The 15,290-nt window shown below is 52.8% G+C and overlaps 2 protein-coding genes across 2 annotated transcripts; both read left to right on the top strand.

Annotated features, from left to right (window-relative positions):
* Positions 1-607: 607 nt before the first annotated feature.
* LOC311326712 (ribose-phosphate pyrophosphokinase 1-like) lies at positions 608-11,333 on the top strand. Its single transcript, XM_084459655.1, has 7 exons — positions 608-867; positions 2,520-2,703; positions 3,846-3,944; positions 5,173-5,297; positions 7,127-7,300; positions 7,583-7,742; positions 8,763-11,333. The coding sequence occupies exons 1-7, from the start codon at positions 746-748 to the stop codon at positions 8,853-8,855; spliced, it is 957 nt and encodes a 318-aa protein (XP_084315781.1). The 5' UTR covers positions 608-745; the 3' UTR covers positions 8,856-11,333.
* A 1,875-nt stretch (positions 11,334-13,208) lies between these two features.
* LOC311326603 (solute carrier family 25 member 53-like) lies at positions 13,209-14,096 on the top strand (the record flags this gene model as incomplete). The annotated part of the gene is made up of 1 exon (XM_084459539.1): positions 13,209-14,096. One exon carries the CDS (start codon positions 13,209-13,211, stop codon positions 14,094-14,096), a length of 888 nt encoding a protein of 295 aa, XP_084315665.1.
* Positions 14,097-15,290: the final 1,194 nt, after the last annotated feature.

Below are 15,290 nucleotides of genomic sequence, written 5' to 3'. Positions count from 1 at the left end.
ATCTGATTCGGGCCGAGAGATTCTCTAACCAATCAGATTCGATCCAGACTATTTTGCAAGAGCACGTCGCTGCGTCCATGGCTGGCTCCGCCCAAGACGACTGTGATTGGTTTAAAGAAATACTGCGTTTTTCCCCCCTATTGCAGAATGGTAATTATGTCCAGCCCTGTTCTATTAATAGTCATGGTCCAGCCAGACCTGTCTCCGGCGTTGGCACAGCGTAAACGAAGTGTGGAGATCTGGAGATAGGTCTGGCTATCATTCACCAGACCTTATCAACACAGTCTGTGTGTGATACACAACTCAGGCCTTTACAGGAACCACATCGAACTTGTTGCATGCAGACTTGGAGGGCGGTTGATTAGCTAACATCATTTTTTAGACGTTTTCATACATTTGTCTGATGATGGGCTATAGATATAGTGAATACACAGTATTGAGATGATTTAGTTCGACCAGACATCATGAGGCGTATGGAGAACAGCCAACATGTGTGATGACGTCATGACGACAAAGTTCTAGCAGCAGCAGCTGGCCGTGCGTGCGCGCCCCCGGGAAGAGACGCAGGCTGCGCGTGACCAGGGAGGAAACACGTCCAGCTCGATGAGACTGAGCATCGATTCCCACTAGTTCTCCTGAACTAACCGATCCACACGGTCTGAAGACGGTCTAAAGCTCGTAGGAGCCTCAGGCCTGGTTAACGACGCGCTGGAAGGATCTAAGATGCCGAATATAAAGATCTAAGATGCCGAATATAAAGATCTTCAGCGGGAGCTCCCACCCCGACCTGACCCACAGGATCTGCGACCGCCTGGGACTCCCGCTGGGGAAGGTGGTCACCAAGAAGTTCAGCAACCAAGAAACATGGTGAGTTCCGCAGGCAGTGTTTTAAGATAGGCCTACAGTAACTACATAGTACTGATTATGAGTTTTTGGTTGTTGTTGAAGACCCGCTTTTTTCAAACGTTTTACTAGAGATAACGTTCTTCGTGTTGCTTCTGAAACTTTCTCAAGGGCGCATGAACATCATAGACTCTCCACTAACCCTAACCCTAACCCCATCATAGACTCTCCACTAACCCTAACCCCATCAGAGACTCTCCACTAACCCTAACCCCATCATAGACTCTCCACTAACCCTAACCCCATCATAGACTCTCCACTAACCCTAACCCCATCATAGACTCTCCACTAACCCTAACCCCATCAGAGACTCTCCACTAACCCTAACCCCATCAGAGACTCTCCACTAACCCTAACCCCATCATAGACTCTCCACTAACCCTAACCCCATCAGAGACTCTCCACTAACCCTAACCCCATCATAGACTCTCCACTAACCCTAACCCCATCAGAGACTCTCCACTAACCCTAACCCCATCATAGACTCTCCACTAACCCTAACCCCATCATAGACTCTCCACTAACCCTAACCCCATCATAGACTCTCCACTAACCCTAACCCCATCAGAGACTCTCCACTAACCCTAACCCCATCATAGACTCTCCACTAACCCTAACCCCATCATAGACTCTCCACTAACCCTAACCCCATCATAGACTCTCCACTAACCCTAACCCCATCATAGACTCTCCACTAACCCTAACCCCATCATAGACTCTCCACTAACCCTAACCCCATCATAGACTCTCCACTAACCCTAACCCCATCATAGACTCTCCACTAACCCTAACCCCATCATAGACTCTCCACTAACCCTAACCCCATCATAGACTCTCCACTAACCCTAACCCCATCATAGACTCTCCACTAACCCTAACCCCATCAGAGACTCTCCACTAACCCTAACCCCATCATAGACTCTCCACTAACCCTAACCCTAACCCCATCATAGACTCTCCACTAACCCTAACCCCATCATAGACTCTCCACTAACCCTAACCCCATCATAGACTCTCCACGCATCGTCTCAGTCAAACTACCACATGTTTCTGGGATGTATGGAGAGAGACTAGTAGTAGGCTAGCAGTAGTAGCAGTCCCAATCACCTGTCAAGTCACCTTCAACAATCATGTACAAATTAAATCAAGTCTCTCTCTCTCTCTCTCCCTCTTTCTCTCTCTCTCTCTCCCTCTTTCTCTCTCCCTCTTTCTCTCTCCCTCTTTCTCTTTCTCTCTCTCTCTCTCCCTCTTTCTCTCTCTCTCTCTCTCCCTCTTTCTCTCTCCCTCTTTCTCTCTCCCTCTTTCTCTCTCTTTCTCTCTCTCTCCCTCTTTCTCTCTCTCTCTCTCTCTCTCTCTCTCTCTCTCTCTCTCTCTGTGTAATTCACTTACTCTCTCAATATGTGCAGCCTGCCAGCCTCCTTAGTTCAGTCAGAATTCGTGACGAGACTCTAAATAAATCAAGCCAGAGTCTAGAGCCATATGGCGTGTTACCGGGTCAACGCTCGCCCTCGGCGGCCCGGGCCCTTAGCGCTGTTTACTCCTGTCTCATTCATCACCCGGGGCGTCCCGCCGCCAGGCGAGCTAACAGCGCCGAGCGTGGTCTTGTCACCGCGCAGCGTGGAGATCGGGGAGAGCGTGCGTGGCGAGGACGTGTACATTGTGCAGAGCGGCTGCGGCGAGATCAACGACAACCTGATGGAGCTGCTGATCATGATCAACGCCTGCAAGATCGCCTCCGCCTCCCGGGTCACCGCCGTCATCCCCTGCTTCCCCTACGCCCGGCAGGACAAGAAGGACAAGGTCTGTCTGGTCACCTCCGTCATCTTAGAAGGACAAGGTGGGGGGGGGGGGGGGGTCTGGTCACCTCCGTCATCATAGAAGGACAAGGTGGGGGGGAGGGGGGGGGGTGTCTGGTCACCTCCGTCATCATAGAAGGACAAGGTGGGGGGGGGCCGTCCCAGACTCCAGACTCAGCAGATGCGTTTATGTTTTGTTCTTTTTTGGGGGGTTTTGATCTTGTGTTCAGCTCAGGATCTTTGCCCACCCTCATTGATCCATGTTTGAGCCACGTGAGAGAGTCATCTACATTCACCCCGGTGTTCATTTCTTCAGTGTGCATGTGTGTGTATTTGTGCATGTGTTTGTACACAGTTTATATAGAGATAGCAGATGATGCCTTTCAAATTCTGTATCTGTTTATTGGGTATCTTCTAAATGGAGCATGTCAGCTTTGACTGAATCTACAAAGCAGGCGGAATTGTCTTTACTGACAGTATCGCTTCTCCTGGCCTTGAGGAAGCAGCAGTGTGTGATCACGGGTTCTGTTTACAGAGAAACCCGAGCCTGTACCATGAGAGTTAGTGGCTCGTTTCTACTGTTATAGATGTATTCTAATAATTCAGAAAAGAGTAGTCGAGAATGCCAAGGTTAATCTTTGCAGGTCTAAGCTGGTTACTTTTTCCATTCCATTACAAATAGTTTACCAGTTTGCAAAGTTGGGCTCAAAGAGAAAGGAACATCTACCAAGGGCAAAGATTATCATGAAAACAGAGCATTACTAGCCAATTCAGTGAGTAGGCTAGGCTAGTTCTGAGGGTCAACAGCTGAAGTAAACATTACAGAGATCAGACATAGCTGGGAGGAGGTGACCCCTGGGGAGGTCTAGCTGGGAGGAGGGGACCCCTGGGGAGGTCTAGCTGGGAGGAGGGACCCCTGGGGAGGTCTAGCTGGGAGGAGGGACCCCTGGGGAGGTCTAGCTGGGAGGAGGGACCCCTGGGGAGGTCTAGCTGGGAGGAGGGACCCCTGGGGAGGTCTCCTGCCCTAAATCATGGACAGCTGCTGCTTTTATAAGACCGGCTCAGGACAATGTCTTGAGCAGAGAACACAGTCGTCTGAATGTATCCATGACGCTACGTAGCTGAACAGACGCATTTCCCCTGCAGAGTCGGGCTCCCATCTCCGCCAAGCTGGTGGCCAACATGCTGTCGGTGTCCGGGGCCGACCACATCATCACCATGGACCTGCACGCCTCGCAGATACAGGTGAGTACACTAGGACCTGCACGCCTCGCAGATACAGGTGAGTACACTAGGACCTGCACGCCTCTCAGATACAGGTGAGTACACTAGGACCTGCACGCCGCGCAGATACAGGTGAGTACACTAGGACCTGCACGCCTCTCAGATACAGGTGAGTACACTAGGACCTGCACGCCTCTCAGGTACAGGTGAGTACACTAGGACCTGCACGCCTCTCAGATACAGGTGAGTACACTAGGACCTGCACGCCTCTCAGGTACAGGTGAGTACACTAGGACCTGCACGCCTCTCAGATACAGGTGAGTACACTAGGACCTGCACGCCTCGCAGATACAGGTGAGTACACTAGGACCTGCACGCCTCGCAGATACAGGTGCGCCCGGCAGGCAGGGGGCACTAGGACCCAGCGGTAGGGATTAGTGGTGGGGGCAGGCAGTCAGGGGGCACTAGGACTAGGGCTGGGTATCATTCAAAATTTTTCGATACAATACCTTTTTCGATACCTTGAGTTCGATAGCGATACCAAAACGATACCTTTTTCGATACCAGCAGGTCAAAGCCACATCCCTCACCTCCTCCAACTCTGCCTTCACATGTTCCCTTTCTACTGCATACCATGCTGGTATGAGGGTATTAGACCCTCTCTGCTGGGGGGTTGATATTTGGGGTCCTCGATACCTAGCAGTGTTTCGATACAAAGATATCGAATTTCGATAACCAGCCCTAACTAGGTCTCAGTGGTGGTGGGGGTGGGCAGTCAGGGGGACACTAGGACCCAACGGTGGTGGGGGGGCAGTCAGGGAGACACTGGGTCTTTGGAGCCTAGCAGGCGTGCCGTTAAAGGGACAATCAGTTAGAAAGTGTTGCACCATCCACTGTTACTCCATGAAAAGTCTGCTAACAAGGCAGGAAGCGCCCTATTGTCCTTCACACAATAGCGACACTGTAGCGGTCTGAGCGGGCATACCGGTGAGTCCTATAGTTTGGGTTGAATATCGCCTCCTAACAACGCACATGCAAGGACTGAACCTTTCCTGTCCGCATGACACAACATTGAACTTCACCTAAAAGGGTAATTCGTTAAATGTTAAAGTTTAAAAAAAAAAAGACTGTTGTCTGTCCATTTCTCTGACTGTTGTCCGTGTGTTTCCTGTGGTGTTGTGTGCGTGACGGTGTTGTCTTCCTCGGTGTCGTCTGAGAGACTGACTCTTCTACGCGCGTCTCTCTCCAGGGTTTCTTTGACATCCCCGTGGATAACCTGTATGCAGAGCCGGCCGTGCTCAAGTGGATCCGGGAGAACATCGCGGAGTGGAAGAGCTGCACCATCGTGTCCCCCGACGCGGGAGGAGCCAAGAGGTCAGCCCTCTAGGGGGCGCACTTGTCCCACACGCAGACTCACACCAAGATCTCAGCCAAAATACGATCTGGACTAACCTCATGGTTTATTACCTCCGCCCCAGCGACAGCGCAGGGCGAGAGGTAATGTTTTCGGCGGCGTGTGTTTATTCGTTTATCGGTTCAATCGTTCATTTGTTAGCAGGATTACGCAAAAACTACCAGAGCGATTTCCATGAAGGCGTGGAGGCGTGGGCAGCCTGGCAGGTCCAGATGCACTAGTGGAGGGGTGGGCAGCCTGGCAGGGTCCAGATGCACTAGTGGAGGCGTGGGCAGCCTGGCAGGTCCAGATGCACTAGTGGAGGCGTGGGCAGCCTGGCAGGGTCCAGATGCACTAGTGGAGGCGTGGGCAGCCTGGCAGGTCCAGATGCACTAGTATATTTTGGAGCGGATCCAAATCACGGGGAGGATCCAACGAATTAAAACAAAACATTGAGCACAGCCAGCGAGGAGAGAGAGAAGTGGAGGTGGAGAGAGGGGATAGAGAGGAAGGTTGGGTAGAGGCTGTGATGAGAGGAAGGTTGGGTAGGGTTAGGAAGGTGAGGTAGAGGAAGGTTGGGTAGGGTTAGGGTTAGGAAGGTGAGGTAGAGGAAGGTTGGGTAGGGTTAGGAAGGTGAGGTAGAGGAAGGTTGGGTAGGGTTAGGGTTAGGAAGGTGAGGTAGAGGAAGGTTGGGTAGGGTTAGGGTTAGGAAGGTGAGGTAGAGGAAGGTTGGGTAGGGTTAGGGTTAGGAAGGTGAGGTAGAGGAAGGTTGGGTAGGGTTAGGGTTAGGAAGGTGAGGTAGAGGAAGGTTGGGTAGGGTTAGGGTTAGGAAGGTGAGGTAGAGGAAGGTTGGGTAGGGTTAGGAAGGTGAGGTAGAGGAAGGTTGGGTAGGGTTAGGAAGGTGAGGTAGAGGAAGGTTGGGTAGGGTTAGGGTTAGGAAGGTGAGGTAGAGGAAGGTTGGGTAGGGTTAGGGTTAGGAAGGTGAGGTAGAGGAAGGTTGGGTAGGGTTAGGGTTAGGAAGGTGAGGTAGAGGAAGGTTGGGTAGGGTTAGGGTTAGGAAGGTGAGGTAGAGGAAGGTTGGGTAGGGTTAGGGTTAGGAAGGTGAGGTAGAGGCTCTCTATACGGGGATGGGTAAGGAACGTCTGGAGAGAGGAATAATTTTACAAATGATACGTCGGTGCAGATTAACTGTAAAAACATTACTGTAATGTAACTTCACATATTTTGTGTTGTGCTGTGTCATCAAAATGGGTATCGAGAATCATGTAATTTAATTGGTATTTTATCAATGTTTAAAATGTTGTTATGGTAGCATCCCTAAAATGGATTCCAATCCAGGTGTAAGTTACACACAGTTGAATTACACACAGTTGAATTACACACAGTTGAATTACACACAGTTGAATTACACACAGTTGAATTACACACAGTTGAATTCGAAGGTACGGTTCAAAATGAGTCCTAGAATCCACCTGAACGTCCTAGACTGGCCTAGATTAAATCAGCCTAGATTTAATCGGCCTTTAATCAGTGTTTGGGAAACCGGCCAAATGATTTGTGACCTCACTCTCCAGAGGTTGCCGTACCCTTGAGACGTGTTTACCGGCTTGCCAAGCCCCGCCCCCTTAATAAGCTGAGCTGACTGGGTTGAGCCGGCTGTGTGCTTTTCTAATCTCCTCAGCCAGATAGAGATGTGTGCCTCAGACCTCGTCTAGAACTCACATTGTGTTTATATATGTATGTCCTTTGTTTCTGGTACCTGGCCAAGTTTCTGATTCCGCTGCTGTTCCTGTCCTGGTCATGTGATCAGGGTGACCTCTATAGCGGACCGTCTGAACGTGGACTTCGCCCTGATCCACAAGGAGAGGAAGAAGGCCAACGAGGTGGACCGCATGGTTCTGGTGGGGGACGTGACGGGCCGGGTGGCCATCCTGGTGGACGACATGGCCGACACCTGCGGCACCATCTGCCACGCAGCCGACAAGTAGGGACCCGTCTGAACACTCCCATCATGCATCCTGCCCCCCTCCTTCCCTCGAGGTGATCCGTGAGCTAACACAACGGGGCGGGGCTTCGTCGGTGGTGGGGAGGAAGGAAGGATGTTTTTTTTGTGTTGTTTTTTTTACTTTACAAACGGACATCTTAATCACAGGCACAAGAGATGAATGTCAACCTCACTGTCAGTTGTTGCATTCAGTTAACAGCGCAACTTAGGTGGTTGTGTGAAACGCTGCTGTAGTGATCTAACAGAAGCCCCGCCCCCCAGGCTGGTCTCGGCCGGAGCCACCAAGGTGTACGCCATCCTGACCCACGGCATCTTCTCTGGCCCGGCCATCTCACGCATCAACAACGCCGGCTTCGAGGCCGTGGTGGTCACCAGCACCATCCCCCAGGAGGACAAGATCCGGCACTGCTCCAAGATCCAGGTCAGGGGTCACACCGGGGGTCAGGGGTCACACCGGGGGCAGAGGTCAGGGGTCGACGGTCACACCAGGGCCCTGGGGGCAGAGGTCAGGGGTCGACGGTCACACCGGGGGCCACTCACACGCTGCTCCTTCATGTCAACACAAACAGCTGAGATGTTGTTATTTAGTGGTATTTTATCGGCCGTTCAATTTGATTGGTGATTGCTCGGGGTTGGTGTGAAACTGGATTATAACTATTATTTTGTTGTTTTGCTTTTTTGACACTTCTGATAGGAGCCTATAACCATGGTTACCATGGGTCTGTCGGTGAGGGACAACTCTATTCTGATCAGGAAAACTCTATTCTGATCAGGAAAACTCTATTCTGATCAGGAAAACTCTATTCTGATCAGGAAAACTCTATTCTGATCAGGAAAACTCTATTCTGATCAGGAAAACTCTATTCTGATCAGGAAAACTCTATTCTGATCAGGAAAACTCTTCTGATCAGGAAAACTCTATTCTGATCAGGACAACTCACCGTGGTTAACTTGGGTTAGGGTTAGGGTTAGGGTTAGGGTTAGGGTTAGGGTTAGGGTTAGGGTTGGGTTAGGGTTAGGGTTAGGGTTAGGGTTAGCCCTAACCTCTGTGTGCAGCACGCTGTACAAATTAAGTTTGATCTGATCTGATCTGTCTGTGAGAGACAACTCTATTCTGATGAGGAAAGCTCTGATTCAGGTTAACATGGGTGTGTGTGCTCTGTTCTGCAGGTCAGGGGTCAGGGGTTAACATGGGTGTGTGTGCTCTGTTCTGCAGGTCAGGGGTCAGGGGTTAACATGGGTGTGTGTGCTCTGTTCTGCAGGTCAGGGGTCAGGGGTTAACATGGGTGTGTGTGCTCTGTTCTGCAGGTCAGGGGTTAACATGGGTGTGTGTGCTCTGTTCTGCAGGTCAGGGGTCAGGGGTTAACATGGGTGTGTGTGCTCTGTTCTGCAGGTCAGGGGTCAGGGGTTAACATGGGTGTGTGTGCTCTGTTCTTCCCAGGTCATCGACATCTCCATGATCCTAGCTGAGGCCATCCGCCGCACACACAACGGAGAGTCTGTGTCCTACCTGTTCAGCCATGTGCCCTTGTAACAGCACCTGCACCGCCCGACCTGACCTCACCACCTGGCCTGGCCTGAACTGACCTGACCTCACCTGACCTCCTGACCTGGCCTGACCTCCTGACCTGACCTGACCTGATATCCTGACCTGACCTCACCTAACCTCCTGACCTCATCTGACCTCCTGGCCTCACCTGACCCCCTGGCCTCACCTGACCTCCTGACCTGACCTCACCTCACCTGACCTCCTGACCTGGCCTTGTCTGACGTGGGGACCGGCCTGGCTGAGAGGCTGACGGTCACCTGCTATTTCACCAGAGGAGGAGAAAAGGGACTTCACACACACACAGCATCAGCAACACACAAGCACAACGCACCATCATCAGCACCACTGCTGCTTACAAACCATGGAATAATGCCCATCATGATTATTACCATATGGACTGAATTTCTTTAAGTTTTTTCTTGGGGGGGGGGGGGGGTCTAAATTGACAATGGCCATCTTATTCATTGTGTATAGATGAGTAAGCCTTGACCTGCTGTGATATCTTCCCCACTTGGTGATGCTTGTGGCCAGGTGTGTCTCCCCTGTGACCACGTCACGGTTCAGTCATAGTCTGCGCTTTTCCTGCTTCGCTCAGTCAGGCTGCGTTTACACCAATACGTTTTCAGCTTTAAAGGGCCATTTCAAATGAAAAAGATCTCTGTCCACACGAGAGTTTTAGCACCGTGCAGCAGAGCAAATAATAGGTTCATACTAACACTGAAATATGCCATGATTCCCAGACCCTGGGCGTGCGCGTGCCAGCGTAGCCAGGAAGAAGATTGTCTACTGTGTGACAACACTGTCCCTACTGTGTGACTACTGTCCCGAGCAATCATTCATTCATTCATTCTGTTCAGAAAATTAAAATATATTAAATCTAACCCTAACCCAAATACCACTGTTGTCTGTCAGTGTCTAGTCAGTGTATTTGGTGCACAGATCCCGGTCTCCTACGAGTCCCGCCTCCCTAACCCTGGTCTCTCCTACGAGTCCCGCCTCCCTAACCCTGGTCTCTCCTACGAGTCCCGCCTCCCTAACCCTGGTCTCTCCTACGAGTCCCGCCTCCCTAACCCTGGTCTCTCCTACCAGTCCCGCCTCCCTAACCCTGGTCTCTCCTACGAGTCCCGCCTCCCTAACCCTGGTCTCTCCTACCAGTCCCGCCTCCCTAACCCTGGTCTCTCCTACGAGTCCCGCCTCCCTAACCCTGGTCTCTCCTACCAGTCCCGCCTCCCTAACCCTGGTCTCTCCTACGAGTCCCGCCTCCCTAACCCTGGTCTCTCCTACGAGTCCCGCCTCCCTAACCCAATATGGCTAATAAGATTGGCTCTGCCGTTTCTTGCACGTGAGAGGCTGTATCTACATCTGGTTGTAAGAAGTGGTAAGTTGCAGAAAGTACTACGGAGGAAGAACAACAATGGTGAAAAATAAGACAACGGCCGTCTTTGCTTGGACCGAGGTGGAACTGTACTTTACTACTGTACTTCCTCAAATAAAGGCTTGTTTGATACTTCACCTAAGATCTACCTCTAACTTTCCCACACACACTCTGTCCCTCAAACACACACTCTGTCCCTCAAACACACACTCTGTCCCTCAAACACACACTCTGTCCCTCAAACACACACTCTGTCCCTCAAACAGACCCACACACACACTGTCCCTTAAACACACACTCTGTCCCTCAAACACACACACTCAAACAGACCCACACACACTCTGTCCCTCAAACAGACCCACACACACTGTCCCTCAAACAGATCATGTTTTAGGGAACCACTCAAGTTACAGTTGCCAAATATGTGTGTGGTGCACACTGCGCCATTTGACAACAACGCTCATTAAACAGGAGTTACTTGTAAGTCACACAACACTTGTAGTTTACTCAAATAATCCTAATATAGGCTGTGGTCGAAATGGGTGTGTCCTCCTCTACCGCCCCGCGTTGTTTTAACGTTTCCACCCGTCCAGACTAAAACTGGGTCAGATCAGTATTCAAAAGTGTCCGTTGAAGGTGCTCAAACGCCCGAGTGGTGTGAACGTAGCAGAAGTGCGTTTTGAGGTGGAAACACGTTGGTGTAAACGAGGCCTGCATCAGGGAAACCGCCTGGCCTTGTTACGCTGTTACAGAGCTAGTTACGCTGTTACAAAGCTAGTTACGCTGTTACAACGCTAGTTACGCTGTTACAACGCTAGTTACGCTGTTAAAAAGCTAGTAACGCTGTTACGAAGAGGTCAGTGGTCGCATGCTGAAGACTTTCTGTTTTATCTTATCTTCTCGGCCTTTGGTTTCTCTCCATCAGGTTGTCAGGGGAAGCTCATCACGGGTGAAGGGAATGTGAATAAGATGTTAACAGAGCCACCGACCTCCCGCTCGACACGCTCCTCAGGGCGGTCTGCACAAGGGCCTGGTCAGTCTGTTCAGGGCGGTCTGCACCAGGGCCTGGTCAGTCTGTTCAGGGCGGTCTGCACCAGGGCCTGGTCAGTCTGTTCAGGGCGGTCTGCACCAGGGCCTGGTCAGTCTGTTCAGGGCGGTCTGCACCAGGGCCTGGTCAGTCTGTTCAGGGCGGTCTGCACCAGGGCCTGGTCAGTCTGTTCAGGGCGGTCTGAAGCAGGGCCTGGTCAGTCTGTTCAGGGCGGTCTGCACCAGGGCCTGGTCAGTCTGTTCAGGGCGGTCTGAAGCAGGGCCTGGTCAGTCTGTTCAGGGCGGTCTGCACCAGGGCCTGGTCAGTCTGTTCAGGGCGGTCTGCACCAGGGCCTGGTCAGTCTGTTCAGGGCGGTCTGCACCAGGGCCTGGTCAGTCTGTTCAGGGCGGTCTGAAGCAGGGCCGGTTCACACTCTTGTTCAGCGTGTGTTTCAGGAGAATCTAAACGGCTGGTGGAGCGGAGGTGCCCTATCAGACTGGCCGGTCAGCTGGTGAACAGAGCCCCCCGAGGTGCCCTGTCAGACTGGCCGGTCAGCTGGTGAACAGAGCCCCCCGAGATGCCCTATCAGACTGGCCGGTCAGCTGGTGAACAGAGCCCCCCGAGATGCCCTGTCAGACTGGCCGGTCGGCGGCAGGCTAGGGTTTGCAGGTTCTTGCAATGTTCTCAAGAAGCTGTTGGGTTTTAACTCGGGGGGTCTCTGCTGGTTGGAGCTTCCTTTCAAAAAAGTATTTTCTGCTGTTTTAATTTTTGGATTTACATTTCATTCTGAAATAAGGATATCACGTTAACCATTAAGTTCCATTTATGTGCATATCTGGACGTAATATGGGTGTGTACACATGTTCCAGTAGTGGAGTGAATGCACCCAATATGTGATTGCTGAATGTGTTCTTATTAAAGATAAAACTGAATCCAGTGTGTTTTGTTTTTTGCTGGGCATGCTGTGGCTCTAAATGAGACCGAATCACTTAATTATGTTTTGGTATACAACTAGGATACTATGCCATGCTTATAATACAGCATCATACAATTGTATATTGATTATATCAGTAGGATTGTTAAAAATAAAAGCGTTTAGCAGTAGTATATCTTGTGCGTCTCTGATAGCAGCTTTCAACCCGTAATATAAATGCTGAGCTGCTTCCTGCGCTTCAGATGATGCCGGTAGCTGATGGACGCTGAGCGACATTGATTGGCAGCTAAAGCCCTCAATCGTTTGAGACCGGCTTTCGGCAGTCCATCCAATGGTTATCATAGAGGGGGCGGGACCAATGTGAACAGTTTCGATGCTGAATAGTCTTTATCCTTTATCATGTTTGAAGGAATCGACGGACGATTTCCCTTTTGCAGAGTTGATTAATAATTTCCTTTTTGCAGAGTCCACACGAATGTTTCAGTCGGTTTTGCTTAAAATGACGGCTATTCTGCATGCCGCATGTTTACCGTAGCTGTGGAGCCTAAACCGCAAGTGACGTGCGACCATGGATGTATTAATAGAACGTGCGACAGACATGGTTTTGCTTTGCATTTTGACTGTTTAGCCGTTTTTATGAGCATTGTCTTTTGTCGCCTCCCTGGAGTAATTTTCTCACCCGCCGTCTGAACGTTAATTCCCGGTAAGATAAGACCCAGTATCTAGTTTCACTCTATCTCACACACATTGTATAGTTTATTCGATCAAATTGACTCGGAAATGTACCCCACTGACTTATTTTATTATACCGAATTAATGAATAATTTCACTGAAAGAGGATAGTTGTTTTTTTTCAACACCTTGTTTCTATCCTATCTATCTATCTATCTATCTATCTATCTATCTATCTATCTATCTATCTATCTATCTATCTGTTACTCAATGATAACAACACAACACTACAGGTCTTGAGCTTCTCTCTGTCTGTCCTCTCAGAGAGGAATGGGGCGTGGTCCCGATGGCCCCCATGCTGAGGCAGGGGTCGTCCCCAGCGACCCCACGGCCTGGCTCCGCAGCTACCTGCACGGAGGGACCTCCAGCCTGGTCTCCACCCTCACCACCCTGGTCACCTTCCCCGTCTACAAGACGGTCTTCAGGCAGCAGCTGCACAGCGCCCTGGTCCGGCAGGCGGTGGGGCAGCTCTACCAGGAAGGACCCGTCCGGCTCTACAGAGGCGTGTCTCCTCCCCTGCTGATGCGCACGCTGAACGGGACCCTCCTGTTCGGCCTCCAGGACACTCTCCTCCGCCAGCTCTCCTCCCCCTCCTCCTCCTCTCCCCTCCTCCCTCCCTCCGCCCGGCCTGCGTTGGCGGGGCTGGGCGCGGGCGCGTTGGAGGCGCTGGTCTTCACGCCGTTCGAGCGCGTGCAGAACGTGCTCCAGAACGGGCGGAACGACCGCGCCCTGCCCACCCTCCGGAGCGTGCTGGCGCGGCTGGGCCCCCGGCGGCCGGGGCTGGGCCTCTACCGGGCCTTCCTCCCCATCCTCCTCCGCAACGCCCTGGGCAGCGGCCTGTACTTCGGCCTGAAGGACCCCCTGCGGTCCGCCCTGGGCGCCCTGGGGCTCTGCCCCGCCGCCGCCTCCTTCACGTCCGGGATGGCCAACGCCGCGCTCATCAGCCTGCCGCTCTACCCGCTGTCCGTGCTGGTGGTCAACATGCAGGCGGGGGTGGGGGCGGAGGGCGGGGCCAGGGAGACGTGGCGCGCGCTGTGGGAGGCTCGCCGGCGCAGCGTGGCGCTGCTGTACCGAGGAGGCTCCCTGGTCATCCTGCGCTCCTGCCTGACCTGGGGCATCACCACGGCCGTCTACGACCAGCTCGCCCGGTCCAGCTGACCCCACACAGCACAGGGACCCCCGGGGTCGGGCAGGGTCCTCTCCTCCGGGGTCGGGGGTCGGGCAGGGTCCTCTCCTCCGGGGTCGGGGGTCAGGCAGGGTCCTCTCCTCGGGGGTCGGGCAGGGTCCTCTCCTCCGGGGTCGGGGGTCGGGCTGGGTCCTCTCCTCGGGGGTCGGGCAGGGTCCTCTCCTCCGGGGTCGGGGGTCAGGCAGGGTCCTCTCCTCGGGGGTCGGGCAGGGTCCTCTCCTCCGGGGTCGGGGGTCAGGCTGGGTCCTCTCCTCCGGGGTCGGGGGTCAGGCTGGGTCCTCTCCTCCGGGGTCGGGGGTCAGGCTGGGTCCTCTCCTCCGGGGTCGGGGGTCGGGCAGGGTCCTCTCCTCCGGGGTCGGGGGTCGGGCTGGGTCCTCTCCTCGGGGGTCGGGCAGGGTCCTCTCCTCCGGGGTCGGGGGTCAGGCTGGGTCCTCTCCTCCGGGGTCGGGGGTCAGGCTGGGTCCTCTCCTCCGGGGTCGGGGGTCGGGCTGGGTCCTCTCCTCCGGGGTCGGGGGTCGGGCTGGGTCCTCTCCCTCCTCACTTGTCTTGTGTTGTGTGAGGTAAAAGCAAACAGCTCGTATAGGACGTGCTCTACCACCAACCCTCTGCATGGGGAACCAACCCTCTGACCTCTAGACCCTAGAGGAAGTCCCCAGGGTATGTGAGCGTTAGGGCTGCTCTTCAGTAATGTTCCACCAGCGCTAACGTTGCTGTCGTAGTTTACACCTTCATTCTCCCGTTCTCATATGACTTCAAACAACAGGATCTGAGAGGATGAGAGGAGGCTGCCGCCAGATAAGTAAGGCGTTCTCACCAAGATTACATCCCAACGTGCCAAAGATTTACTGTGCAATGATGTCAAAGATTTACCTTTTAGTATTTAGCAGACGCTTTTATCCAAAGCGACTTACAATAAGTATGTTTGTCAGAGTTATTGAACGGACTGTACATCCCGGTCATCGTCAGCAAGGCCTTCTATAAGAACCAGTGACATCAGCGTTCACAGTGCTGGAACGAGACACAACACTGTTTTCATGGGGGGATTGGCCCGGTGGAAAGGAACCCTGTTTGGTGTAAGGGATGCGGTTTAGCGCCTGTACATGCATGCAAACAGGGTAGTCAGTGTGTGTGTGTGTGTGTGGGGGGGGGGGGGGGGGAGGGGGGGT

The sequence above is a fragment of the Borostomias antarcticus genome, assembly GCF_949987555.1.
Source record: "Borostomias antarcticus genome assembly, chromosome: 28".
Lineage (NCBI taxonomy): Eukaryota > Metazoa > Chordata > Actinopteri > Stomiiformes > Stomiidae > Borostomias > Borostomias antarcticus.
Note: the sequence above shows the minus strand (reverse complement) of the source record. Positions and strands in the feature narration are given on the sequence as shown.

What these genes read in the sequence shown, in the direction of transcription:
- LOC311326712 (XM_084459655.1), top strand. Translation starts at nt 746, where the DNA reads ATGCCGAATATAAAGATCTTCAGCGGGAGCTCCCACCCCGACCTGACC. An exon ending in TTCAGCAACCAAGAAACATG is followed by an intron (nt 868 to 2,519) that starts GTGAGTTCCGCA and finishes GTCACCGCGCAG; the next exon opens with CGTGGAGATCGGGGAGAGCG. An exon ending in GGCACTGCTCCAAGATCCAG is followed by an intron (nt 7,743 to 8,762) that starts GTCAGGGGTCAC and finishes TGTTCTTCCCAG; the next exon opens with GTCATCGACATCTCCATGAT.